Here is a 27769-nt window from a genome sequence, read left to right as displayed (position 1 = left end):
GCCAGTTTTCAGACCTGGAACTCAGTGACTAAAGGAAAAGCTCGGCTCGGAGGAAGGATCCTGCAATACTACGGCAACATATACGGGATGATTACCTCTGTCCTTCCCCAGGGGACCTATGAGCCAAGGGGAATATCCAGAGTCTAAGGCCTGGTCGGACACAGAAATAGGACATTGATATTGGGCACCCAAAGCATTATCATGACCCCTGTTTGAAGGCAGGTGGGGGAGAAATATGGGGACCATATCAATAAAATACACATAACGTCCTGGTGCAGGTCTGAGAGTGGGCCCCCTGGGTCCACAGACCTGCCCAGTGGTTATTTCCCTAGTCCCTGAATGTATAACCAAAATGGGTATATTTGGTAGTTAGGCAAACAAACTAGTTAACCAACCACACTGAGGAAGACCAAGTGGAAGACTAGGACCCCCTGAACCCCACCCCGCACCAGCAGAGAGAGTAAATCACAAACAGTACCATATCCTGTGGGAATGAGAAGCCATATAGAGGAGAGGGGTGGTGGCCCCCATATTCCCAACTGATTCACCAGTCAAGTCCCTACAAAAACCAGACAGATGTGGTATCTTTGCTAGAGAAAATTAACACTGCTTCAGGGACACAGTGGTACTTGGTATACGGCTACGCAGGCAACTGTATTCTTACCTATCTCTATTGCGAATGAGGGCCAGGAGCAGTTTGCATTCATATAAGGTGGATAAAACTATACATTTAGGGGCTGGCCCGGTGGCAGAGCAGTTAAGTTCACACGTTCCGCTTCTCGGCGGGCTTTGCCAGTTTGGATCCTGGGTACGGACATGGCACCGCTTGGCACGCCATGCTGTGGTAGGCATCCCACATATAAAGTAGAGGAAGATGGGCACAGATGTTAGCTCAGGGCCAGTCTTCCTCAGCAAAAGAGGAGGATTGGCAGTAGTTAGCTCAGGGCTAATCTTCCTCAAAAACAAAACAAAACAAAACTATACATTTACCGTCTTGCCCCAGGGCTATGTTAGCTCTTCTGCCCTCTGTCAACATACAGTCTGAAGGAAACTGGACCTTGTAGACATGCTGCAGGACATCACATTGGTCTACTACACTGATGACATCACATCAATCAGACTGGATGAGCAAGAAGTGACAACTATTGTGGGAGATAAAGCCTATAAAGATTCAGGAGCCTGCTGGGACATCCCCTTCAAAGTAAGGACTCATTTCTCCCCTCACTAAAAAGGAATCATCATGCCCCATAGGTCAATGTGGATTCTAAGGTCAGCAAAGTTCATTCGTGGAATACTACTCTGACCCACTTGCCAAGTCACATGGAAAGCTTTGAGTGGGGCCCAGAGCAGCAGTGACTGCAGCAAGTACAGGCTATGATGTAAGCAACCTTGCCACTCGGTCCATACATCCTGGTAGAACTTATGGTATTCAAAGCACCTATGATGGTAAAGGGTTTATGTAAACTTAACTGGAGAATCACTGTAGATGCACAGAGTTCTGGAGTAAGGCCATGGCATTTGTAACAGAGAACTGCCGTTGGAAAACAGCTCCTGGTTTGCTGCTGGGCCTTGGTAGAGTGTTTGATCACATGACTCGTCAGACATATAGCCATAAGTCTGAGTAGGCCCAGCAGCAAACCATTCTAAGATGGAAGTGGTACATAGGGCATTAGACATGAGCAGGGGCAGAGGCAAAAGTAGGCTGCATGAGCAGGTGGCCCAGAGTCCCTCTCATGTCATTCATTGCTGTCACACAGGTGCCTTTCCCTCAGCTCACACCTATGGGCAAGATGGTAAGGATGTGTTCCTTATGGCCAACTTATAAAATAAAAAAAAGCCAAGTTTGCTTGATAGGTGGGTTGGTTTGGTATGCAGATACAAGCCCAAGTTGGACTGCTGCTGCAATATACCCCCACTCAGGTGGCCCTTTACGACAGTGGTGAAGGGAAATCATTGCAAGGCAAGAATCAGGCTATCTAGTCATCCACTCATGTGGGAATAGAACAGCCCCCAGGCCAGTAAAAAAGCATGAACCCATGGGAGTAGCAAATAGCTTGGCTGGTTGGTCAAGAGCCCAAAAGGAGAAAGATGAGGTCAGGGACAAGGGTAGAGGCACATGAATGGATCTATGGGAGTGGGCATGGAGTAAAAAAGATGTTTGAACGCACGTTAATGGGCACCAGAGAGCATCCACTATAGAAGAGGCACTAAACAACCAGGTTTAGTGACCAGTTGACATCAGCCATCTTCTTCATTAGCCACTCCTGTGCTGGCAAATGGGTGCATGAAAGGAGTAGCCATGGTGGCAGCAATGGAAGCTATATAAAGGGATTCCTCTCACCAAGGCTGATCTAGCTACTGATGCTGCCAAACGTTTAACCTGAGAATACAGAGATCACTGCTGAGCCCTGGATACAATACCATCCCTCAAGGAGAAGCACCATCCATTTGATGGCAAGTTGTCTACGTGGGACCTCTTCCACTCCAGATGGGGTAGTAGACTATTTTTCTTGACCAGAATTGACACATTTGCCTTTCCTGCTTGTAGGGCTTCAGCACTGATCATACGAGGGTTTACACAGCATCAGATCCACCAACACAGGATCTCACATAGCACTTAATCGGACCAAGGGACTTTACAGCAAAGAGGGTGGAACAGTGGGCACATGGCCACGGGACCCACTGGTCCTATCACGTACTATAGAAGCTGCTGGCCTGACAGAACAATTGAGTGGTCATTTAAAGGTGCAGTTGAGGCACCAGCTTGGAACTGATATCCTGTGATGATGGTGCACCATCTTTCAGGATGCAGGATACATCCTAAATCAACGACCATTCTAGTGGTTCTATGGCCCCAAGAGGTGAAACACGTGAGACTGGGAACCAACAAGTAGAAATGGAAACGGCTCCACTTATCATCTTTACCAATGACCCACTCGGGGAATTTGTGCTTCCTACTCCCACAATTATAGGCTCTGTGGGTCTAAAGAACCTGGTTTCCAAAGGGGATGAACTTCCACCAGGGGTAGTGCTGCTGTCACACAATGGGAGGAGAGAACACGCCTGACATCCAGTTGCTACACTGGGGTGTCTCTTAGTAACCTTTTGCCTAATTTAAACGGAAAATGGTGAGTCAAATGCAGCAGCCACTGCTTGAGAAGGGCACTGTGGCCAGGGCCTCAGAGATCTCCAGGACGAGGGAGTCTGGATCACCCCAGCAGGCAGGTGTAGAGGTTAAGAGCAGGTAAGCACCTAGACTAGCAGACGTGCCAGTCAAGGGGAAATCTCAAAATGGTAGTAGAGGAGGGAGCTATGTAGAAATGAGCAGTACAAGAACTGGAGTGGATGTTGTGGTGCTCTGCCCAGATTCCAACTCAGGACGGAGGGAATCATTCCCCCAAGCTGTGGGGAGTGTGGCCCTCCCTGGGAAGTGTCCTCAGCATCTTGTTTTAATTCAGAACATCTCAGAAGGGCCACCTCAGCTCCAGATCTCCCCACGGATTTCAACTAAAGCCTTTGTTGTCATGCATCACAGTTCAATTTCTTCCTCTGCTCAATCGAGCTTCTTGTGCTCCCACACACATACTGTCCCCCCTACCACCCCCCCAGTAAACTTCCTGTGCAAAAATACCAGGCTCAGAGTCTGCTTCCACAGAAGCTAACCCACTGCAGTCAGCATCTTAGTCTAGGCCAACACTGCCTCAAGGCTGACTTACCGCAACAGCCTCCAGTGACTTCCGCAGGGCTTCCCGTGCAATTCAAATGTCCAGCACATCATCGAGGGGAATTTTTTCTAATCTTGCCTCCATCATGCCACTTATCAGTGAACATCAAGGTAGAACAAACTTGTACCTCAAACTATGCATTGTCTATAGCACTTCCTTAACAGATTCTGATTAAATGGGAGCTATTTTATAACTTTGTAAGTTGTAGGTAACTGATAAGACACGTAAATTCTGGCCCCCCTACTAGAGGTTCAATTGATGCCCCCCTCTAAAAAACAACAAAAAAAACCCTGTCTCCATTTTAAATTCAACATTCCTTTAAGTCCATATAAATTTGTTTTTTTTTTTTTAAATGTGAAATTTGAACCCGTTAGAACATTTGGTTAGTTCTCCAGATTAATGCATCAAAGTCTTGAACATGTGTACCTTTTTATATCTGAGAGTGAGGATTTTACCTTCTGCTGAAAACCATCTTTTAACCCTCAGCTTCTGCATACGTAAGACAACAGTAAAAACATCCAGCAGGTTTGTTGTGAATTTATCTGGCACACAGTAGGGACTCACATGCTTACTGCAATCAACCCTTTTCAAAGAAAATCATTACGGCTTTATATTGAGTCCTTTCACTGAAACTTGCAATGTAAATGTGTTTTCCAGAATCTCTATTCTGGCAGCAGTTGCCACTTGCCAGCCCTTTGCCACAGACATGTCAGCAACTTCAGTTTCTTTCCATTTTTACATTGACGGTGTCTCATCAGTTGATGACTGTAATTTATTATCTTCCGTCTTTGAATAGGGAACATTTCCAAGATCAGTTTACTTTACAACAATACTTTTCAGGACAAACAGACCCCAAATTTTAAACTTTCTTTTTAAAAATAGAATGTACTTTTTAGTCTCTTTAAACATTTGTTTGCTCTTAGTTTACAAGTTATGAGTCAGAAATTCTTTGATACAGTCCCACCCCTCACCAAATTGATGGTGCATTTGGAGAAAGTAATTAAATTCTTCTTAGTTAGAAATGTAACAAAGTAGGAGTTCTGGTAAATCTATGTCCTCTGAACTGTAAGATAGAGAGAGGGACTTTTCCAGGCTTAACCTAGTAAAATCCACACCTATGGCTAAGACCAATTCTCCCAATCAAAGCAGGAAGGGCCAGGTGTGGCAGTGAGCAGTGCAAGCGTCTGGGCAGCAGCGGAAGCTGAATGTGAAAGAAAGCTGGAGCCTAACACAGTCGTCTCACCATAACTGAAGCAAGGATGTGACAAGAGAAGAAACGTGGTCTGCCTGGAGTCTAGAAAAAGGAAGCCACAGAGCAAAATCTGACAGTGTTTACCACAAAGACCTAAAACTGACAAGACATAAATATTCTATTCCTAGGAAAATTATAAAACATGCTTTTCCCAAGCCAGGAAAAAAGATGACGTTCAGAATTATACATGTCCTTGTGCTCTAATTCTGTCCATAAACTGACATCTGATGACCAACGTGGCCTACCACTTCTCTTCTGATATGAGGCTGGGGGTGCCCCAATCTCTAGAACTATAAATTAATACACTGGTACTTTGATCAACACATGGATCTTCTACTACTTTCTTTATCATTAATTGGTTCTGAAGTTAACTCAGGTTCTGAAGAAAATCAAGTTTCTAAGGCAACTTAGTTCTGACAAAATGAAGAGTACTAACTCCTAACAAACCCTAAAGTCAACCACATTAGGACAGCCAATCGGCCTTTCTGGAACCTCTCTCGTGCCACATTAATTCTAGCTCTTACACCATCTTTCTTACTCCTTTATCTAAAACACACTGTGCAACTTTCACTACAAAGTGATCTAATGAAAATTTCATCATGGAAAAAATGCATCCTAAATTTGACTTTATTCTCCATGTTAGCTAGAAAAGCAGGGGCTGAGGATCTTGCATTTTTTCAGGCCCAATGTCCAGTTCCCATTAGGCTTGCTGTGGTGGCCATGGGCAGATTAGCCAGTGTTCGCCTGAGTGGTTGTGCCACCACCCGATGATGGGAGACATGGAAGTTCCCCTGTTGCTCGGTATTGGTCATTTCTTTGGCCCTCTCACCCGTGGCCCAGATCACATGTAGGTTTTTGTGATGTGCATTTCCAGAGAGTGACCTAATACAGGTTGAGAAACAGAGATGTTAACTAGGGACATATTGAAACTTTCAGAATTGGACAGCTTTCTGGTTTCCAGACAGGAAAAGATATTATCTTTTTGCCTCCTGTCCTCTGGACCCGTATTTGCAAAGAAAAAGTACGTCTAAGGTTACACAAAATGAATCATAAGCCTCTGGACTGGCTGGTTTTCAGTAATTAAGCCACTTTGTTTCTCCAGACACATTCCACCCAGCTCAGAAGAGAGAGATAAAGTTCACTTTTACCTGAAGCACATTTCAGTGCTTAGGCTATCAGTGGAGATTTTGCTCCATTTACAATGAATTGAAAGGTTAAACTTACGACTGGCAAAGGACTTCGCACTGGCTACCTTGTCTCTGCTACTACTCCAGGTCTATCACCCTGGTGTGTCACATCTGATACAGGAGGGTCAAGAAGGACTCAGACAAATCACTGCCTAGAACAGAGAACATGGAAAAACCCACAGTGTTGTGACTTAAGAGGAAACAGTGATTTCTAAACCACAAATAATGTGACTCTGTAATCTAATCACAGCTTGCAGGCCTGAAAATATTAATGAAACTCTGTGTATCTTTCATTGGGCCACTTGTTTTATCTGAGATGTCTGCCCTACCTCAGTGATACATTTTGGACTGTATGGGAGACAAACTTCAGAATAGCTGCCACACCCACATCTACTTCTGAGGCCACTGATCCTGTTTTCTCTCAGCTCCTGCTATCTCAGAGGACGTGGTTTATACCATGAGACCCTGTGCATGCCACTTGCCGCCTCCAACCCTCTCCAGCATGGGTGGCTACAGTCTGTAGGTTAGCTAGCAACTTAAGACATGGCTGGGCTGGAAATGAAATAATACCATAGGTAAAGTCAAGGGGAAGGCAAGCCAAAGCTTAAGCAACATGATATTATGATACAGAGATAGAGGTGAGGATGCCAGTTGATAGTAAGAAAAGGATTAACATTTCACATGGGACATTCCCCCTCTCCCCTCAATAATGGCAAATTAGCTGACCAACCCTTCAACCAAAAACAATGAGAAAAGCTGTACAAAATATAAAAATATATTTGAAGGCACTGAAGAGCTACTAGAGAAACTACAACTTTAACGGTCAAGACCTCAAGAGAGAAGGGAAGCCCAGACACAGGACTGGCACTTGGTGCCACATCTGCCAATCTGAATGCAGCGGCTGAGAGGCTGAGCAGAGCTTTGGAACTCTCACAGGCTGGAGTGCCAATAATTACAATTCAGGACCCACTAAGGATGAAACCCAGACTTTAAGCATGGACACCTGAAGGACTATGCCACAGGAGTCAAGGTGAACTAGAGACAGACTGGACCTTCAACTTCCAAACGGCTCATTCTTTAATTTCCTACTTTGTCTACCAAAAGTAAACGTACAAAGTACTACCTTGAGGAACATAATACCATCTATACATTTTCATACATGTTATTTCATATCAGAAATAAGCATGCAAATAAAAGACAAAAACTGACTGAGAAATAAGAGAAAAAACAAAGGAAACAGATGTTCAGGAGGTCCAGATATTAAAATTATTAGACATAAACTTTGAAATAATGGTGGTTAATATGTTTAATAAATTAAATAACAAGAGAGAATATCAGCAGTTAACTGAAAACTATTAAAAAATCAAATGGAAATGATGGAACTGAAAAATACAAAAACTAAAATCAAGAACCTAATAGATCAGTTTGACAGAAGATTAGATATAGCTGAAGGAAGGAAGAAATAAACAAAGATATGTAGAAGAAAATATTCAGATTGAAACAGAGAGAAACTAAAGACAGGAAATTCAGAAAACAAGATAAGAGATAATAGATGGGAGGGGAGAATGACAATGTGGCAGAAGGAATATTTGAAGAGAAAATGGCCAAGATTCAAGAGACAATAAAAAACTTAGGCAAGATAAATACAAAGAAAACTACACATAAGCTAAACATGGAGAACTACTAAAAATCAAAGACAAAAATGAAAACTTAAAAATAACCAGAGGAATAAAAAGGCACTGCCTTTTAAAAGAACAGTAAGACTAAAAGAAACCATGGAAACCAGAAGATAATGGAGAGGGCCAGCCCCATGGCCAAGTGGTTAAGTTCGCGCACTCCGCTTTGGGGGCCCAGGGCTTTGCTGGTTCAGACCCTGGCCGCCGACCTAGCAATGCTCATCAGGCTATGCTGAAGCGGTGTCCCACACAGCCGAGCCAGAAGCACCTGTAGCTAGAACATACAACTATGTACTGGGGGGCTTTGGGAAGAAGAAGAAGAAGAAGAAAAAAAGATTGGCAACAGATGTTAGCTCAGGTGCCAATCTTTAAAGAAAGAAAAAAGAAGATAATGGAACACTATTTTTGAAGTGCAGAAAGAAAATAACTGCCAATTTAGCACCATATCTCATCTAGGAAAAAAAAAGACATTTTCACACCAAGAAAAATAAAAACTCAGGGAGTTTGTTATTAGCAAAGCAAGAAACAGTAAAGGGAGTTCTTTGGACAGGAGGAATATTATCCAAAATGAAACCACAAAAATACGGAAAAGAATAAAGAATAACAGAAAGAGTAAATATGTGGATAAATCTAAATTAACATTTACTATATTAAATGATAATAATGCCTTTGAAGTTTTATATACGGAGGTAGTTTAAAACATATAAGAGTTAAAAATGCATGTACAAAAGATGGGAAGGTAGTGATGGAGTTAGTCCAGGAGATGATAAGGTACTGAGTAGGCAAGGTGTAATTTCAATAACCCCTAATAGAATATTAAAAAGATGTTTAGGTAATAAGCAAAGGGAGGGGTATAATAATGCCAATGACTTATTCCAAAATGTGGCAAGAAAGGAGAGAAAACACATGAAAAGATAGGACAAAAAGGAAACAAATAGGGAGATGGTAAATTTAAGCCAAAAATATCCATAATTATCTTAAGTGTAAACGGACTAAATACTCCATTTAAAAGAAAAAGATTATCAAACTGAATAAAAAATCCTAATTATATGATGGTTTATAAGAGTACACCCTAAATGTAAGAGATAGGAAAGTTGAAAGTAAAAGAACAGATAAAGTTATACTACATAAACCTGTTAAGCTATACTAACATAATATACAGTAAACTTTAGGGCAAGAAGTATTACTAGAGATGAAGAGTGCATTTCATAATGATTAAAGGCATCAATCAATCTAAAGAAATCTTCTAAATTTACATGCACTTAATAATGTAGCCTCAAAATATATAAATCAAAACTTGATAGAACTAAAAGGAGAAATAAATCTGAAACTATAGACCAAAAAATAAAAATTAACAATATATAGGATCTGAATAATTTAACAAAATTGACTTAATTGATATATACAGCATAAAAGGCTTTCATAACTGCAGAATACACATTTTTTCCTCAAATGCCCATTGGAACACTTACTAAAATTGACAATATACTGAGACACAAAGCAAGGCTAAGCAAAGTTCAAAGGATTAATATCATACAGAGTTTCTCTGACCAGTTATTAAGCAATAACTAGAAAATCTCTAAATTTTTGAAAATTAACCAATATGGGTCTAATTAACCCACCAAAGATAACATAATGAAAATTAGATAATTAGAAATAATAACGGAAACTGATAATAACGATTGGAATGGAAATATGACATATAAAATCTTGTTTGATGGAGCTAGAGCCAATGCTTAAAGAGCAACGTATAGCCTTAAAATGCACATTTAAGGTAAAACCCAAAGAGTTAACTGTCCATCTCAAGAAGTCACAAAAATTGCAGAAGCGTCACGAGACGTGAGGCAGCCCAGGGAAGAAACAAGATGTCAGACCTATGCCCACCTGAGTCTGCTGACTCTGTTCCAGGTCTACTACAGATGCATCCCAAAAGACACCCTTTATTCCCCAGGTGGTCTGAGTGTCTATTTCTGAAAACAATACTCAAGTTCTGGAAAACTATGTACAGATGTGTTGTGGACAGCGTGATCAACTCCTCTGCATGCATTGTGCAGCAACCACACAGTTTGGGGAACGGACTCCAGGTTCAGGGCTAGGCTCTGATTTGTCTGAGCCAATCATGGTGATTCTGTTTCTCTTGATAGTGACTAGTTTAGAAAATTAGCAAAACATTTTTGGATCCTTTAAGAGAAAAAATCCTAAGTATACTGCACTTTAAGAATAATGAAGAGGTTTTATGGGACTCAAATTTCATGTCCACCGCCCTTTGAATCTGTGGATCTAAGATTAATGTAGCTCATGTACACAGAGAATTCCTTTCTTTAAAAGATGTGTTTCATTTAACTGACATGTTTCCTGTCATTAGAAAAACTACTGTCCTTTAAAGACTAAATATCACCATATTCCCAGTTGTGCCACTGTGATCCAGGGCAGGAAGACAGCAAATTGTTTGGGACTCCATGCAGATGGCACATAATCTGCACCCTGCCCGTTTTGGTTGTTACTAATAGTTAACGTGATTCACTAAAGGTTAATAAGCAATTCAATTAAGAGTGTATCTATTCTCACTGTAAGTCAGCTTGCACTTTCTTTAAGTACTACAGATGAAATCAGTGGGTTAGAACACACCCCAAGTTAGCAGTTGCCTGATTTGAATGACCATAATCCAAATGTTTTTTCCTTTTTCTGTATTATAATTTAGTGTAAATAGAGAGCACATATGCTTTTTTATCATTCTACATTTTCCATCTAATATTATATCATTAATATGACACATTAAGATAAATTCAGAAGATGTAAACTACAACCTTCCTACCAATGTGAAAAGATATCCTTTTAATATGAAATATGTACATTTTTACTATAAACTGAATCACATGTTTATAGGCCAAATCTTCTGTTTAAATTATTTCAGAACCAAGTACATGTTTTAAAAATGTGCAATGCAGAGCTTAACATGGTGTACTCTAACTTTTCTTAATTTGACAAAAATGGACAGAAGGCAAAATGAGAAAAAAATTTATTTCCTCAGTGTTTATCCACTGTCAATACTGTATTTTTGATGCAATATATTTGCAAAGAAAAAACAATCTCAGCTTTTATTTTCCATTTTAAACAACTACAATATATTTACAAGCTCTTTAGAATAACAAACACTCAGACGCACACACACTCACAGACACACGCGAGTACATATATCCTTATCTCTGGTTTATACTGAATGCTGGTAGAGGCAACGAATACTTTCAGAGCCCATGATCAGAAAAGAGAAACCCATTTTCCCTCCTCACACCTACATCCCTGGAATCACTTTTAGTATTCTTCCTTCCATTTCCTCATGCAGAGCTCACTGCCAGACTTGTACACAGTTAAGGTAACCAGTTTTTACAATTTATTTTACTTAAACTATAAGCTTTTAAAAAGCATAAGCAGACATGATTTCCTCCCATTTCTATTATTTTGGTTGTAGAATCAAGCTTCGTATATAAAAAATCTTGTTTAACCACAATTACACTAAACCCAAGAGTCATCTGGAGCAGCCATCTCATTCTCTACTACTCCTCTGTTTTAAATTCCAGGGTATCTAGCACCCCATCTGTGCAAGCAATACCCAGGAATTCACCCTTCTCACAATCTTAGATAACCTTTGTTCCTTCCAGCTGGCTCCACTGAATCACAAATTGTCAGGTACAGAACTGAGGCATAAGAAAAAAGGTATAAGCCTATATAATAGGTATAAGTCTTAGGACGGAGTTGTCATATAACCTTGCGATGACAATCAGCTCTGGTTCCCACAAAGAATGTTATGCTGCTTCTATAAAATGGCAGATAATGAAGTTCAACTCACAAACAGAACTTATTCACTCTAATTCAGAAAGAATATGTGGCTAATAGGCAATAAAGAGAAATTCTTATCACACAAAGTTCTTGACAGATGACTCTGGTGAGGTTTTCAAAGCAGAAAATATACTTCTGTTTCAAGCAAAATTAATACTCCACTCACACACCTACCAGATTTATTTGTATAATACTTAATTCCTTTTCCAATCACAGTTCTTACCTAAACATTTAACAAGTTAAAAATGAGAAGGCCTAGGTGACACCGAGATTTTTTTTTTTTAAAGAGAAATGAAGAAAAGAGAGGCTGGTTTTTAAATACTCAATAAAAAAAGAAACTACATATATCCAACGTAATATTAAAATTTATGCTGCACAAATACATGGTAATATCTAATTTTCATCTTTCTCTAGATCAGTAAAACTCAATTTCCACATGAGACTGAAACAGAAAAGTTCAAAGTCCATTAACAAGTTCCACATACCATCTTAGCCTTGATTGAAATTATTCTCTCCATTCATCTTAAGGAAAAGTCTCTAGAATAAAAATGGATGTTTTGTACTTCATCTGAACAATGTATCGTATCAAAGGAAAAAATTGACTGGGTCTGTGTGTAGGCAAAGTAATTTTATATGATTACATTACTCTACAAAAAGAACAAGAATGAATACTGAGGACTTAAAAAAAAAAGGGCCTTGTCCATATTTATGAGAAAGTAATGAAAATAAACACAAAAGTAATTAACAATCTGGGCAGCAGTTTACAGTTTAGTAGTTAGTAAACGTAATTGAAAAAATTCTCATGCAAAATTGCTAAATTATCTTTTTCTCAAGTCACACATTTGGGAGGAAAGGTTTTTGAAAGTTAACTAAAAGAAAAAGGTAATTTTAGACTCTAGGCAAATCCTAAGTTTAAAAGACCCAGGTCTGGATGAATGACTCAGTGCAGCAATCGACCAAGTGAAGACTTCCTGAGCAAAGGCAGGAGGATGCTGCTCAGGAGCAAAGTGGAACTGATTAAGGCTAAGCTGCCCTTGCTTAGATTTGAGGTTGTTTTTTATATTTTGATATGAGATGGAAAAATAAACCAACCCAGGAAGAAAAACACATCTTCTTAATGAGCTGTAGTTTCCTACATAAAAACTTGTATTTTCACTGCCTGACATCTGGTACACAGAGTAATTTTCCATATCTCACTCAGGATAGAAATATTGTCTGTAATTCTGTTTCAAGGATTAGTACAACTATCTCAGATGCACTAGAAATATTTTAAAAAATACTTCAAATCTAACGGAAGTTAATCTTCCAGTAAAGGAAACTCAAAGAAAGAAGAACACTGATTAAGTCTGTTCACTAATTTCCTGGAAGGTAATTAATCTCCTCTTACCTTAAAAATATAACAGCCTCAGCACCTATTTTCCCAAGCCCCTTAAATATCAACATCTAGACTCTTGGAAAAATTAGAATTCTTTAGAAAAAAAATGAACGTCTTATGAAGTATTGAAAATGGTGTAAAAAGAGGGCTCACATCAAGTTATAAGCTGGAAGATTAACCAAAAGCTGAATTTTGAGTTAATTTTTTACCACTGAATGAGAGGAAACAAGAAATAAAGCTAAAAATTTATAACTCATTCCAGGACTCTCTCTCAAAAGGGGGAAAAAACAAAATCGAACAAGAAAAAAACCAGACAGCTATCAATGAAACTCTATTTAAAAGAAATAAGTAAAAAGCTACTGTTTTAATTATATATTTTTACTTTCAAATTATGGAACTTTGAAAGTTTTGGCAATTATGAACTAAAGACACTAACGTCTGTACGCTGGAGTCTTGTACATGCACGAAAAAGCTCAGCAGGGATTCAAGAGCTCACTATTCCCCAAGGCGGGCAAATAAGACAGGGATGATCAATGTAATTAAAGTGTGTATATTTCTATATAATAATTTAGGTCAAATTTTCTTCAATTATCACTGTTTCCCCTGGTGCAATTATTAGAAAGTATTATGATTTTTAAAAGACTATCAGTTTTAGATTTAGACAATAAGAACAGGGTTCTCTTAGGGTTCCTAATTCATAAATTCACTAGTTAAAGGGCTATCTGATAACAAAATTCGACCTGTTTCAAGAAAAATGTCCATTAGTTGCTACCCTAAATCAAGACCCAATATATATGTTCTGTATAAAATCTAGTTTTTTTATTTGAAATCTGACTTTTAGAGCGTGTGATGTGTTTAACAATTGGGGGTGTTAGGGTGGGGAGCTAGGAATAAAAATAATTCTAGCCCTTCTGATTGAATCATCTGAAGTTCAGATTATTTTTTCTGTATAGGAAAATGAACTATCTTCCACTTAAGAGTAAAAAGGCTCCACTTATATTCTCATCTAGGCAATGCACACGAAAAGATCATGTTCATTTCAAAAACAGAACAAACAGAAGGGAGCATCATTCCTCCTAGATTTTAAATAAACACATAGAGATAGAAAGATCACAATCAATTTCAGGAAAAAAAAAAAAAAGCCTGAACCCTCACGGCATACTGTAGATTTGCCAAAATGAGGCAAATACAAAATATAATGATGGTATCAGGAAAACACATTTTAATTGGTCGATTTAGAAAGGGTACCTTTGTGTAAAGGTTCAGAAAATCATATCACAAATGTTTTTAAATAGTAAATTTTGCAAAGTGTAAAGTCTGGAAACATCAACACGAGGCACATTGGGTTGTGAATAATCACAAAAATTTGAAAAAGGAAAAATAAATAGGTTTTGGAGTGGAAACTCAACAAGATGCTGTATATTAGCTATTTACTTCCTTAGTTTTCATTCCTTCTACTGAAGTGTTATACTGAACTGCAGATCTACATCAGAATTAGAGGGAAAAACAGTTTCTCTCTCCTGGCGCCTCATCAGAAGATACCTTAAACCCCTGCTAATCAATACAGCAGCCACTAGGCTCACGTGGCTAATATGTACTTGAAATAAACCTAGTGCCACATGTTGGAATAGTAATACTTTGGATATATTGGATTAAATAAAATGTATAACTGAAATTAATTTCACCTGCTCCTTTCTACTTTCCGTTCACAGGGGCAGAAAGATGGCTGCTCCTACATGCTCAGAGACGTACAGTCTTCTTTGGAGTTTCACACAAAAAGGGAAAGTTTTCTGAAGGATTTAAAAAATGCCCAAAGTTGAAAATTAAATCTAAATTGCAGTTCCCACCTAGCCCAATTGTAAATCTGAGTTATATAGTTCCCCGAATACACGCATTTAAAAAAAAACAATAAAATTTAAGTTATGAGACAACATATGAATTAAGTCAATTTCACAGTTATAAATATTTCAAATTACAGCTATACATTATAAATTACAGAAAATAAAATTCAAGTAATAGAAAAAGAAGAGAGGAGGAAAATAAAAGGCAAAGTTATTAAAGAGGGATATAACAATAAGAACTGCACCATTGGGACAATTTTGTTTGAAAAATTTTACTTAACTGAACTGCATATGAATAACTTCAAGAGCTAAGAACTCTTAAAATAAAAGGCAATCAATCCTTTCTTTAAATTCCTTGTCGCTCATCTTCTTCTTTGAAAAGCAAAGTATTTTCTTCCCAGAACTGAGCCCAGCAGCGCCTGCCCCAGTGGAGAAGAGCAGAGCGCCAGGGCACGCACCGGCTGCAGCGCGTCTGCAGTGTGGACACAGGAGCTGGCAGTAGTGTTCACAGGACTGAGTCACTGACTATTGGCTCTGGGAAACGCCAAGGACGAAGCTATGTATATGCTGAGATTCAGTAATCATCTTAAAGAAAACATCCAACGTACTGGCATGAAGTACAGACTACTAACAGAAAAATAAGCAGCACAGTTCCTGCTACGTATGTTTACAAGGAGAGGAAGGGGTTAATCCCAAAGGCAATTTAAATAATGGTATTTTATTTTTATATATAAATAAATGTTCTGAGAAATCTCAGACTTTAGTGCATTGCTGTAAAAAATTAGTGCAGTTTTTTCATTAAAGTTTTTAGCTCTCAAGGAATAAGATAAATCTATGTCTGTTCATAGTCTCTTTCACACTGTACATTAAACTTTTATACCACTATATGTCAAACTGAAGGTTTCTACACTGGTCTGTTTTTAAAAATCAAAGTAAATGGATTTCATGTTCTATGACAAAACATGGCAGTTATTTTTGGCAAAGAAATTAGAAAAATATGAGATCATAGTTTAGAAATCAAGAGTTTGTTGATTTAAAGCATAGGCAATGCATAGGAAAAAACTGTTTTTAAGGATGCATTTTAACAGAACTTTATCCTTCATGCAAAACGTTTTCTCGGCGGCTAACTTAAAAAAATATTTCAGCTTTATTTGGGGATGGAGACAGTGACAGGAGTCGGGGCGAAGGAGAGGCGCTTAGCGAAGTCCACTCTATGTCCAAGTCTCTCCTACATAGGATCAAAGTGACACCTTCAGGCATCTTCTGCTCTCTCCTCTCTTTTTCCGGTGTCTTGGAATTGAGAGGGAAAGAAATATAGTTATAAAACACTGGCTCACACTTCAGCCCCAAGTTCTAGTACACCAGTTTCAATTACAGTCACATATTTATCATCAATCTGGACCAGAAGCACTGTCTTGTCGATGTGGGATCTAGTACCTGGATCTCTGCTGCAAGGCACCCATCGGTGAATCACCTATTGATTCAGAATACAACAAGAAGTTAGCGGCAAAGACCTTGAATATACTCACAAACTCTTATCCTGCACTAAGGATTAGAAGTAGCAATTCTGTTTGATAACTAAACATAAGTACATAAATCAGCTAAAAGCATGCATAGAAGTCAGTCAAACTACAAAAAAGGCAGAGCACCAGACCACTAGCTTCATCAGAGAACTTACATGGCCTTCCATGCCCTCCTGAGGACTCCAGTCTTTCCAGCTATTTCTCCCAGCTTTTAATCGAACACCCTCATCAGGCCACTGCAGCTCTTTCCTTTTTGACAGGTTGATCCCATCCAGAATTTGACTGGGATCCACAATCTATATTGTAAATAAACAGGGATCATTTCCAAATCATTTTTTTCCCTGATGATGAAACATTATATAATCTCAACAATATTTCTTTCACAGTGCTGTGTCTCAAGTTCTCCACTGCCTATAATGGCATAAAAAACAACCTAAAGAGCCATTGCCCAGATTCCTTTTAGCCTACTGGTAGACCTTACTGCAATGGCCAATGGCAACAGCTAACTAGGAACAAACATTACCACTGAAAAACTGCTTGCTTTCAGCTTTTACGCTGGTAGAAACTTTTCTTTCAACAGCTAAAAGTATTCTAGTCTTCAGACTAAGTAGTATCAGGTGTGTTTTCACAAAAGTCCTTTACTCAACCAGCGTGAAATAAAAACAAATGAGGAAGAGAAACAGCGCAGGAAGAACACTGGGCTTACTCACCTGGACTCTGTAAATCACCTCCCCCTTTTTGGCATGTGAATTACTGGCGGGACTTAAGGTGTTGCCTGGCTGTGCCTCAGTGGCACTGCCCTGACCTCCGTCTGTCCCAAGAAAGCCCACGAGAGTGTGATGCTTGCAGGCTGGGATGCTTTGGCTGGAGCTGCTGGAAGAAGGAAGGCCATGCTGCACACAGGCCATGCCGCCCTGACCAGAGGGCTCCATCTGGTTGACCATGGAGAGGCGGGACTGGATGGATGACGGCAAGTTTCGAAGCGATATCTGACTGGTGGAAGAGCGCCGACAAGGCACAAATCCCGTGGTGGACATCCGCAGAGATGAGTGCCGGCTGCTGTAGCAGTAAGAAGACTGGCTGGCTACTGAGGCCCGAGCAGGGGACTGTCTGACCAGACTTGACTGCACCGAGTGGGAGCTGTGGCTAGTGCCTAGGGTGGAGAAACAGCAGGAGCACTCACTCCAAGAGGAAAGATTCAAACACAACTCTTCCCTTGTAGGTCCTAGGACTTTCTCCCTTAAGCAATTACTTGGCAAATTTATAGAATTTAACATTTAAATCTAAAACTTTTAAAACTGTCAAAAAGAAATAAATATCTGAGATCTGTTTTCTTGCGCAGTTTTTATAACATTATTATTTGCTGAAGCTTTTTAAAACTAAAACTTGGCATAAGAAAGACACAACTAAATTTACAGTAATTATTGGGACTTAAGGTTGGGACAAATAGTAAAATATCTTTCACAGAAATATGTCAGAATAACAAGAATACCTCTTTAATACATCAGAAATGATAGATCTCATGGAAATGAGACAGCGAGAAATATTAAGGATCTACTATATGTAACTACTATTTCTTAAAGTACAGTATTAATGCTCTTTCAATCTGTTCCAGTGACAAGCTATACTGCCTGTAGAGAGAGAGTGATACCACACTGTAATTTCCATATATATATTAAGGGATTACTACTAAATAACACACTATCAGCGATACTGAATTCTTCTGTATTCTTTTTCAAATGGCTTCATGATTCTTCAGATTTGTCCTTTTCCTGATTCATAAGTGATGTGAAGATTATTAGAAAACTGCTAATTAACTGAAAAAATAGCTACATGGACTTTTTATCTGAAAATAAAAAGAGCTAATCAATGTAAGAGCAAAAGATATTTAAAGAATCATATTGAAAGTTTTAGGTTTTCACTCAGAAGTTAAAAAATGACATGCCAACTGTTGATCACACACCTATTTAGAATCTTAATAATTCCAGTGCCATAGGATTTTTTTTTTGCATGTGTGTGAGAGGAAGATTTGCCCTGAGCTAACATCCATTACCAACCCTCCTCTTCTTTTTACTTGGCTTGAGGAAGATCAGCCCTGAGCTAACGTCCATGCCAATCTCCCTCTACTTTGTATGTGGGATGCCTCCACAGCATGGCTGATGAGTGGGGTAGGTCCACGCCCAGGATCCAAATCTGAGAACGTGGCTGCCAAGCAGAGCATGCAGAACTTTAAGCACTTGGCTGCAGGGCCGGCCCCTGGACTTTTTTTTTTTTTTTTTAACTCAAGTAAATGTCTTAAGACTTCATCTCATCCCTGCAAAGAAGTGGGAGAAAGGACAGCGCTGGATCAACCGACCAGTCATATGGCCACAGATGAAATCTGATTTCTGCTGCATATCAGGTGGACGGCAGGTCTCATGTAAAAGGTAAATTAATAAACAGATACCTTATTTTGGGACAGGGAAAACTTTCTTAAATAGAATACAAAAAGTACTAATCATAAAAGATCAATAAATTGCTCCATACTAAAACTGAAAACTTCTCATCAAAGAAGGCACACCACTCTTCACAGGAAAATGGAAAGCCAAGAGATAGAACAGGAAAAGATATCTGTCGTACAAAATACTGAAAAAGAGCTCAAAATCCAGAATATACAAATATAAATAAGAAAAAAACCAAATAGGAAAATGGTCAACAGACTTAAGAGGCAGTTCAGAAAGAGGAATAGCTGATAAACTCATTTAAAAGCTTCCATTCTCAGCATCAGAGCAATGAAAATTAAAATAATAAAATTAAAGACCACCCCTTCTCCTGTCCCTCTGAACAAGCAGGGAGCAGAGGTGGAACTGATAATACTCAAGGCTGGTGAGAGTTTACAGGATGGGCATTCCTCTACACAACTGGTACAAAAACTTTCTGGAAAGACTTTTGGCATTGTGTCATGAGTCTTAAATATTCTCATAAACTTTGACTTAGAGATTCCATTTTTAAAGTCTCCGGCCTAAGAAAAAAGTGTTTACAAAGATTATATACAAAGATTATTACATTCAGAAGAAACCAAATCATTCTCCAATAGGACAGAAGTTATATTATGTATAAATAAGTTATATTAATTAAATATTATTAGTCTTTAAAAACGATACTTTCAAAGAAATATTTCAAATTATAAACATATATTTATATTATTATATATATAAGATTAATATAAACGAGGATAATATCCAACTGCGAATCAAACAACATACTCTATTCATATATTTCCCTATGTAATATGTTGTCCTCTTTATACACACATATTAACCAAACACTACAGCTAACATGCTAACATTATACACATAATTTTGTTTCATACTACCGAGTGTTGGAGCATAAGAGGTGACAGGCGGATGGAGTCCTGCTCCCGACCCCTGGCCTGGATTTCCGGTGCCTCCTTGGAACACAGTGCTGTGGGGATCATTGGCAGTTGTTGCATTGTTACTAGTGCAGGAAGTTCCACCTCCAGTATCGGAATCTTCAATGTTGCCACCGCTGTTACATCCAGCTCCACAACCTTTCCTTAACCTAGGAACAAATACCAGAGTAGGAAGCATTATCCCAAGATCACTTCAAGGTAAGTATTTTATCTTTTCCTAGCTTTTCTGAACGTTTAATGCTACTAATGTTCAGCTTTTGAAAGTCTTTATGGTGCAGTCAATATTAGGAACAAAAAAAAATCTGTCACTATGTGTCTATATCCCCCTCTTGCATTCACTGCCTCCAATCTTCCCCATCAACTTCACTTTTACACACTCTATCATCTTTCCTACACCGTAATAAAGAACTGCACAGAACACAGTTGTACCATTAAGGTCACAGCTGGAAACAGAATTCTTGCCAGCGTCTATTTAATGCCTCTGAACTATGCAACCCCCAAAAATCTAATTTACCTAAATTAAACCTAACTTACGCTGCAGCACACCTTAAACAAGCTGCTGTGGTATTCCTCTCTCTCTCTCTCTCTTTTTTTAAAGTGTTGGGTGACCAGCTGTCCTGGTTTGCCCACAACTGTCTCTGGCACTAAGGATCCTGCACCCCAGGAAACCCCTCAGTCCCGGACATGCAAGGCGCTTTCAGCATAATACATCATTCTGAAAAAGTTTTCTTTGAACGCTATCCTGGTTTGTGTTCTTCCTTAGCCTGAATAGGGACTGATGTTAAAATGGTGAGATTTCAGTCTTTAACGTTGGAAATTCCCAGAAGAATTTAAAAACACACCATTAAGAGTTTGTTGCTCTAATCCTAGATCCTGTTTTTCTTAAGCTATGATAATTTAAGGCTCTGAGTAACAACTCTTAAGAAATTGAAAATAACAACCTGTGATTTTTCTTCACCATCCATCAAATTATGATATTCCTACACCATACATCATAATTTACTAGAAAAAGGAAGAGAAAAAGTTCATGTGCATTCCCGAAGACACTACAGATTTGTGACATGAGTGATAACTGGATTGTTAAAAAGGCAGCGCAGCAGTGTCTGCATCGTTTGGCCAGGAGTTCATGTGTTGAGTGCTCCCCCTACTGCTGAAACGGAATAAAAGAGAACTTGCACAAGTCTCTCACGTTTTTCTCTAATTTGGCCTGTTTGCTGACCCGCACATTCCAATAGTAGTAATATGCTGCAACGGAGAGTCAAAAAAATTAAAGAAAGGATACTATTCAAGATACTATTCACTGAATGCTAGAGCAGTGGTTCTTAATCAGAGTTGTACATTAGATTTATCTACTAAGAGTCTGAAGGTATAAATGCTCAGATTCTACTTCCTGAAGTTCATGTATAACAAGTCGATGTTATGCTGTGGCCTCTGTATTTTTCCCTCCAGCTTTCCGGTGGTACTGATGCACTCTGCCTACATGAAGAGGGACAGGATACACCACCACGAAAAATGCAACTTTACGGCTCACCTGTGCCAGGTTGATACTATAAAGTTTCTGATATTTCCCAAGCTGATAGGTCCCCCAAGAATTTCTTTAAGCTGTTCATGGCTATCAGAGTAAGAAGTTGTCAGGGGTGAGACAAAGATTGGGTAGCCAATAGGCTGATCACAAGACGAGTTTATCATGTTTCTCAGAGCCTGCTTTGCATTTTGGATGCTGCCTCTCTCTGGGTTACGGTTACGCAGAAAAACAAGCTCCTGCTGTTGCCCAGCCCAAAGACCTCGGACACATTCCTTATTCACCTGAAAACCAGAACACACAGGAATTAGGTGAAGGGGCCAAGAATGAAATTCATATAAACAGAAGAGCAGAAATGGGAGGGATACAAAACACATCATGATAACCAACTGCGAAAGCAGGAAACAAATGTAAGCAGGTTACATTTGAATAGGAGTTCACCAATTTTCCACTGCCATTAGCAGGCTGTGAAGTAATAAGCACCTACAGAGCTCTTCCCTCTGCTCTGTCATATAAAGTGGAGTCCATTTAATTTTCCAAATTGGAAAAGTATTGAATTTTGAAACTGAGATAACAGACATTTTTGATAGAAATGAGAGGTAATAAATATTTAGAGTTGAAAGGATGTTTGTGATTTTGGGGACTGATTAGATGAAGGAGAGAAAAAATAAAGCATTACAAACTATCAAAATAAAATTTCAGAGATTAAGCCTCTTAAAGCTATGAGATGTTTTAAAAAACAAGGAAAAGTTAGAGTGAGCCATTTACAGTTAGCTACTGATCACTATTAAGTACAAGCTATGCTATTATTTTGCAAGCTAGTAATTACATCATGTTAGCATAATGGTGCCCAGATTGCATATTTAATAGATAAAAGACTGCCATAAAATGGATGAAAGACTGCTACAATAGAAATAAGCAAAAATTTTAAGGCTTTATAGTACTTGAGAAAATTTCAGAGAACAGAATAAATTACTGACAAAATAAATCAAATTAAGTGCTCACAGACAATAAATGTGAATGTAGTATGGTCATTTTTTTCCTATATAAGAGTTTAATTGAAACTCTTTTTAAAAGTCTGGATAAGTTACCTAAGTTCCATTTTTTTCAGACACAAAAATATGCCTCAAGAACTTACTTTAATGACCCTGAAGCTAAGGTAGCGTCTGTTCAGCATGATGATTTTATACTCGTTGGTGCCATCATCCATGACGTGCCGCAAAGCCAGCAAGGAGGGAGAGTTGGCAAGCACTGCACTCCGCCAGGCAGGGTCCCCTTCGTGGGCTATTACAAGGTTCTTTTCATGAGATACAATGGCTTCATAGAGCACAGTAGGGTCATCGTACTCATCTGGAGAAGTGAAATGATCCTATACACAGAAATAAAAATACGTCTTTTTTAGGAAAAGAAGAGAATGACTTCCAGGATGACAAAAACTTCTATAATTACTAAATCAGTTACTAAACGAAAATTCTTAAAAACCAGGTTATGTGAATATTTCATATCAGCACGTCAACATTATTAGAGATAAATTATGGATTCTTATCCAGGTCAGGAACTCACTTATTACTGCTACACTACTTTTGTAGATTCCTCAACCCAATCCTATCCTCTAAACAAATATTTCCAATTCTTATATATTTTGTTTTCCTCATTCAAGTTGGTTTTTCACATCTTCATTCATACACATTTTTTTCTGTTAAAGGATTATCTCACTGTTATCAGTTAAGGAAGGCTAAAACTACATAAATGTGTCTAAATTGTGTTTCTTTTAACTAGGCACTTTTCACACAGAGCCACATCTCTGGAAGATTCTAATGGATCATTTATCCCCTCTCATCTAGTTAAGATAGGGCTCAAAGCTATGAGCTCTGAGGACAGATTAAGGGTCCTAGTCCTGGAGAAGCTAGTGAAGTCATCCCTTAAAAAACCTCTTGGTCTTAATAACTACTCATTCATTTCATGAGCAGTTATTTAATGTCTACCATGTGCAAGAGTCTATGGCAGGCAGCACGAAAGAAACAAAAGAGAGTGTGAAATGCATCTCTTGTTCAGAAACCTACAAATTAACAGGGGATACAGGAAAGGTACCTAAATAACCATAACACAAACCTGAATTTCTGAAATGGCATGTTAATAAGGAAACACAAATATTATATTGGCTGCCTTCATATTGGTAGTATAGAGGGTTGACACATTTTCACATCCAGGTAAAGCAACTCATCTCTTCTCAAGCCAACTGACCAGAGTGTGCTATCTGAGGGGAGATGAGTGAGGGCAAGGAGGCAGTGTCCCCAGGAAAGCAACTCCAAGCCTGGGGGTGGCCTGCAGGGCAATAATAAAAGTATTCACTGTGAATGTGAATAATGCTTCAAAATGTAAAAAGTTCTCCAATACACTATTTCCTCTAAGTCTTACAAGCCTTCAAGTAGGTTGAGCAGATAATAGCGGCATTTTACAAATAGCAAAACTGAAGCTCAAAGAGGCTTAGCTGCTTCCTAGGTTTATGAGTATTTTTTCATTCTGATTTTACAAATTATATGATTATAAAAGTTAACTGAAAACCTGTCAAGTCTAGTTGATGTGATTAGGGAAAGCTACACGATACAGGTGGGAACTGGGGGCCTACGATGGTGCCAGGCACTGTGCTAGGCACTGGGGAAAACAGGAGTGAGCAGGACAGACACAAGCGCTGCTCTCATGGAATCTAGGGGCTAGCTGGAAAATAGTGAGACAATTAGAAAACGAACTTTTAGCTAGATTGTGGGGCGCCTCACTGGTGCCTTGTCCAGATTTCTTTTACTAGGCTGGTGCACCCCTCTCTCCACTGTTTTGAGCATCGCCTCTTAATGGCTCACAGCTGTTCCCTCTTCTAAGAACTGCCTTCAGCTGTCAGAGCTGCCTGGGGGGGGGTGCATTTCCCCCCAGGGTTTATTCTCCCCTTGGTTGTGGGGTATGAGGTATAGGACATAATTCTTGGTGATATTCATAGCCCAGAGCTCCCCTAGACTTCAGCAGAAGCTGGAATTCAGCTGAAACACATTTTTGCTTAGCTCCTTCCCTTGTTCTTTCCTACTTCCATCACTTCCTTGCATATTTTCCTGAGGGCACCCTCTCAATTAATCTCTTGCACAAGAATCCTACTCTGTGACTCTGCTTCTAGAGAAGGTGGCCTAAGATAGCATTTACAACTTAAAATACTGATAGGCAGTTCCTGACATCTGTATATCAACTCTCTTTTCTTTAAAATACTGAGTTCATTTTTTTATACCAGCAGATAGCAAGATGTCATAAGATGTGCTCTCTTTTAGTAAACAGTTCCATTAGGGAAGGAATGACATCATTATATAGTAGTATCGGTACAATTATTATTGTTGTTTATTTTGGTGAGGAAGACTGGCCCTGAGCTAACATCTGTGCCAATCTTCCTCTATTTTCGATGTGGGATGCTACCACAATGTGGATGGATGAGCTGTGTGTAGGTCCACACCTGGGATCTGAACCTGCGAACCCCAGGCCTCTAATGCAGAGCCTGCAAACTTAACCACTACACCACCAGGCCACCCCTGGTACAATTATTTGAACAGAAAATAGAAGTGCAAACATAGGCAATAATCACATTCTTAATAAAACGGACACAAAGTTGGAAATAATCAAGCATGGTAAAAGTGGAGAATGTCTAATCTTGTCCAAATATTTCTTTTCACTGGGCTTAAAATGGTAATGAGTATGTAAAGTTCTATATCATCATTCAGCAGTGTTCTAGTGGCAAAATATCTGAAACAAGCAGAACGTCCATGAATAGGAAAATGGCTGAATAAATTGAGTAAAAATTATACTCTGGAATACTACAGAGCCATTACAAAGTGTGAGGGGCCTCTATAGGTACTGACTAGGAAAGGTGTCCACATTATAGATCAATTTAAACAGCACAATTACATCTTTAAGGAGGAAAATATTTATATAGATAGAAATGTCTATAAACTGGAGGAAATCAGAAAAGATATGCATTAAAGTATGGGCAGTGACTGCTTCTTGGGGGTGTTCTCCAATGGTCTAGGGTGATGGGAAGATGCTTAATTCCTGGGTGATGTTTACTTTTTAACATTTAAATAAAAAGAGATAATCTTCCCAGTTCTTCTAGGAAAAGTTTTCAGAAGCATTTTAGAAATACACTTGAGAAGTTATGAGCAGATACCCAGGAAATACAGTTTTTTGAAAACAATGAAACTCATTCATTTAACAAACATTCATTGGCTGCCAAGCACTGTGCTAAGCAATGAGGACGTGAAGATTAATAAGAAATTATCCCTGTCCTCAAGGAGATCACACATTGTAAGATTTTCATCACTTACCACTTGTAAACCAAATTGGACTTCGACTGGTTTATTTTAGTTCTAACAACCATGTAATCCCTAAAGAGACTAATAAAAAAGGAAGAACAGATAAGGGGGTAAGCTATTTTACAAACTATTAAATAGAGAGCAGGAGAGAACACATGAAAAGGGCAATTTGCTTAATTTCTCTGAGTTTTGGTTAAACTTCATCTACAAAATTTGGATTAAAATAATTTTCTGGGTCGTGGTGACATAATGTGGTGATATATGAGAGCACTAATACATTATTCAGCACTACATAATTATAAATATGCACACTATAACAGCTTTAATTTCTCAAGTAAAAACATGCAACACTTTGGACTGGAGAATTAAAAAATAAAAAAAGAACTCTAAAGGAAAAAGCAAAAGTAAAAAACACCCATGAAGTACTAAAAGCACACTATCAAAGACTGTTTGAAAGGCAAAGGTTAATAGAAATTTTATGTTTTTAGCTCTGGAAACAGAATCTTTTTTCTTAAGTCCAGTTTGAGGTAAAATTTACATACCATAAACGGCCCCCATTTTAACAGTGCCGTTAGATGCACTGTGACCAACAGGCACCCGTGTAACCACTGCTACAATCTAGAGAACGCTTCATCACCCCAAAAAGTTCCTTCCTGCCTTTTGGCATTCAGTCTCTACGTCCCAAGCATCCACTGATCTGCCTTCTGTCGCTAGAGATTAGTCTGGCCTGTCTTAAATTTTATATAAATAAAATCATACACTATATAGTCTTTTTACTTCTGACTTCTCTTGCTCTGAATAATGTTTGAGATTCATTCATGTTGGGGCATCTAACAGTAGTTCATTTCTTTTTATTGCTAAGTAATATTCTATCACGTGGCTAGACCATAATTTGTACATTCATCTGTTGATGGACATTTGAGTTGTTTCCAGTTTGGGGCTATTATGACTAAAACTGCAATACACACTTGTGTGTAAGTCTTTGTGTGGACATATACTTTCATTCTCTTGGTAAACATCTAGGAGTGGAATTGCTGAGTCATATGGCAAGTGTACTAATGCTTGCTTTTAATATATAAGCCTATTGTTCACTTTCGTGGATTTTCATGAGTATATAACACATAAACTTTGGAGATGACCACTTCTGAGTCACACATCGATCTTTTCCTGGCCCAAGAGTCCCTCATGAACAACCCAATGTTTGGCTCAAAGTGATGCTCGATAAATGGCTGTTGTTTATTACTTTATAGGTCAATCTCTACCCTCCTTGAAGGTTATCAGAATTACAGGACTTCTCCAGGTTGCATTTGCCTTGTCTACCTCCTCCCTTCCCCCAACCCTGCATTGCTCCCAGGTTCCCGATTCCACCTCTTTGTCACTGTTGTTGCCAGTCATGGCTAATGATGAGAGTGTGGTGTACCCGAGTGTGTTGGGCCTGATTATAAGGTAAAGAACCACTGTCACAGGCAATATCACAACTGAAGAAACATGTAAGGAAATGGATCCAGCAGCAATAGGCAAGAGCACTTGTAGGGAGAGACTGGGGCAGAGACCTAAGGTATCAGAGGCTTGTGCCTCAGTTTCTTCTCTGCAAGACAGAGAGAAAATATCTGTCATAATGTCCAGAATTAACTGAAGATGTCTGTCAGGAGTTGTTAGATAATAATGCTATACAAAACAGAGTATTTCCTACATTGCTGTTCATTGCTAGTGCCCATCAAATCAATTCTGACTCCTAGCGACCCTGTGGACAGCAGAGTGGAACCCTGCCCAGTCTTCTTATGCCATCCTCTCACCTTCTGGGGCCATATCAGACAATGCTCCACTGCTATTCACAGGGGTTTCATGACCAGTTTTTTTGGAAGTGGGTGGTCAGGTCCTTCTTCCTAGTCTGTCTTAATCTGGAAGCTCCGCTGAAACCTATCCACCATGGGTGACCCTGATGATATTTGAAATATGGCAGCATAGCTTTCAGCATCACAGCCACACGCAGCTGCCTCAGTACGACAACCGACAGATGGGGGTGGGTGGTGGAGTGGGGGTGGGTATGTGTGGTGGTGGTGCTGACGGGAAACG

At 39.1% G+C, this 27769-nt stretch overlaps 1 protein-coding gene across 10 annotated transcripts in view; it reads right to left on the bottom strand.

Moving 5' to 3' along the window:
* Positions 1-10843: 10843 nt before the first annotated feature.
* The window catches only part of PCNX1 (pecanex 1), a 170760-nt gene continuing 153834 nt past the window's right edge, over positions 10844-27769 (bottom strand). For 8 of the 10 annotated variants that reach the window (XM_070513900.1, XM_070513903.1, XM_044773901.2 and 5 more), the window contains 6 exons: positions 22489-22719; positions 21360-21634; positions 19772-19977; positions 17127-17569; positions 16572-16712; positions 10844-16367 (listed from right to left, as the gene is read on the bottom strand). In XM_070513900.1, the coding sequence (XP_070370001.1) occupies positions 16227-16367; positions 16572-16712; positions 17127-17569; positions 19772-19977; positions 21360-21634; positions 22489-22719 (1437 nt within the window). In that variant the 3' untranslated portion in view covers positions 10844-16226. The remainder of the gene's footprint in view (positions 16368-16571; positions 16713-17126; positions 17570-19771; positions 19978-21359; positions 21635-22488; positions 22720-27769) is intronic. The other 2 variants (XM_070513902.1, XM_070513906.1) reach the window with 1 other exon arrangement.

The sequence above is a fragment of the Equus asinus genome, chromosome 7 (assembly GCF_041296235.1).
Source record: "Equus asinus isolate D_3611 breed Donkey chromosome 7, EquAss-T2T_v2, whole genome shotgun sequence".
Classification (NCBI taxonomy): Eukaryota; Metazoa; Chordata; class Mammalia; order Perissodactyla; family Equidae; genus Equus; species Equus asinus.
This window is presented reverse-complemented; position numbering and strand designations above follow the sequence as displayed.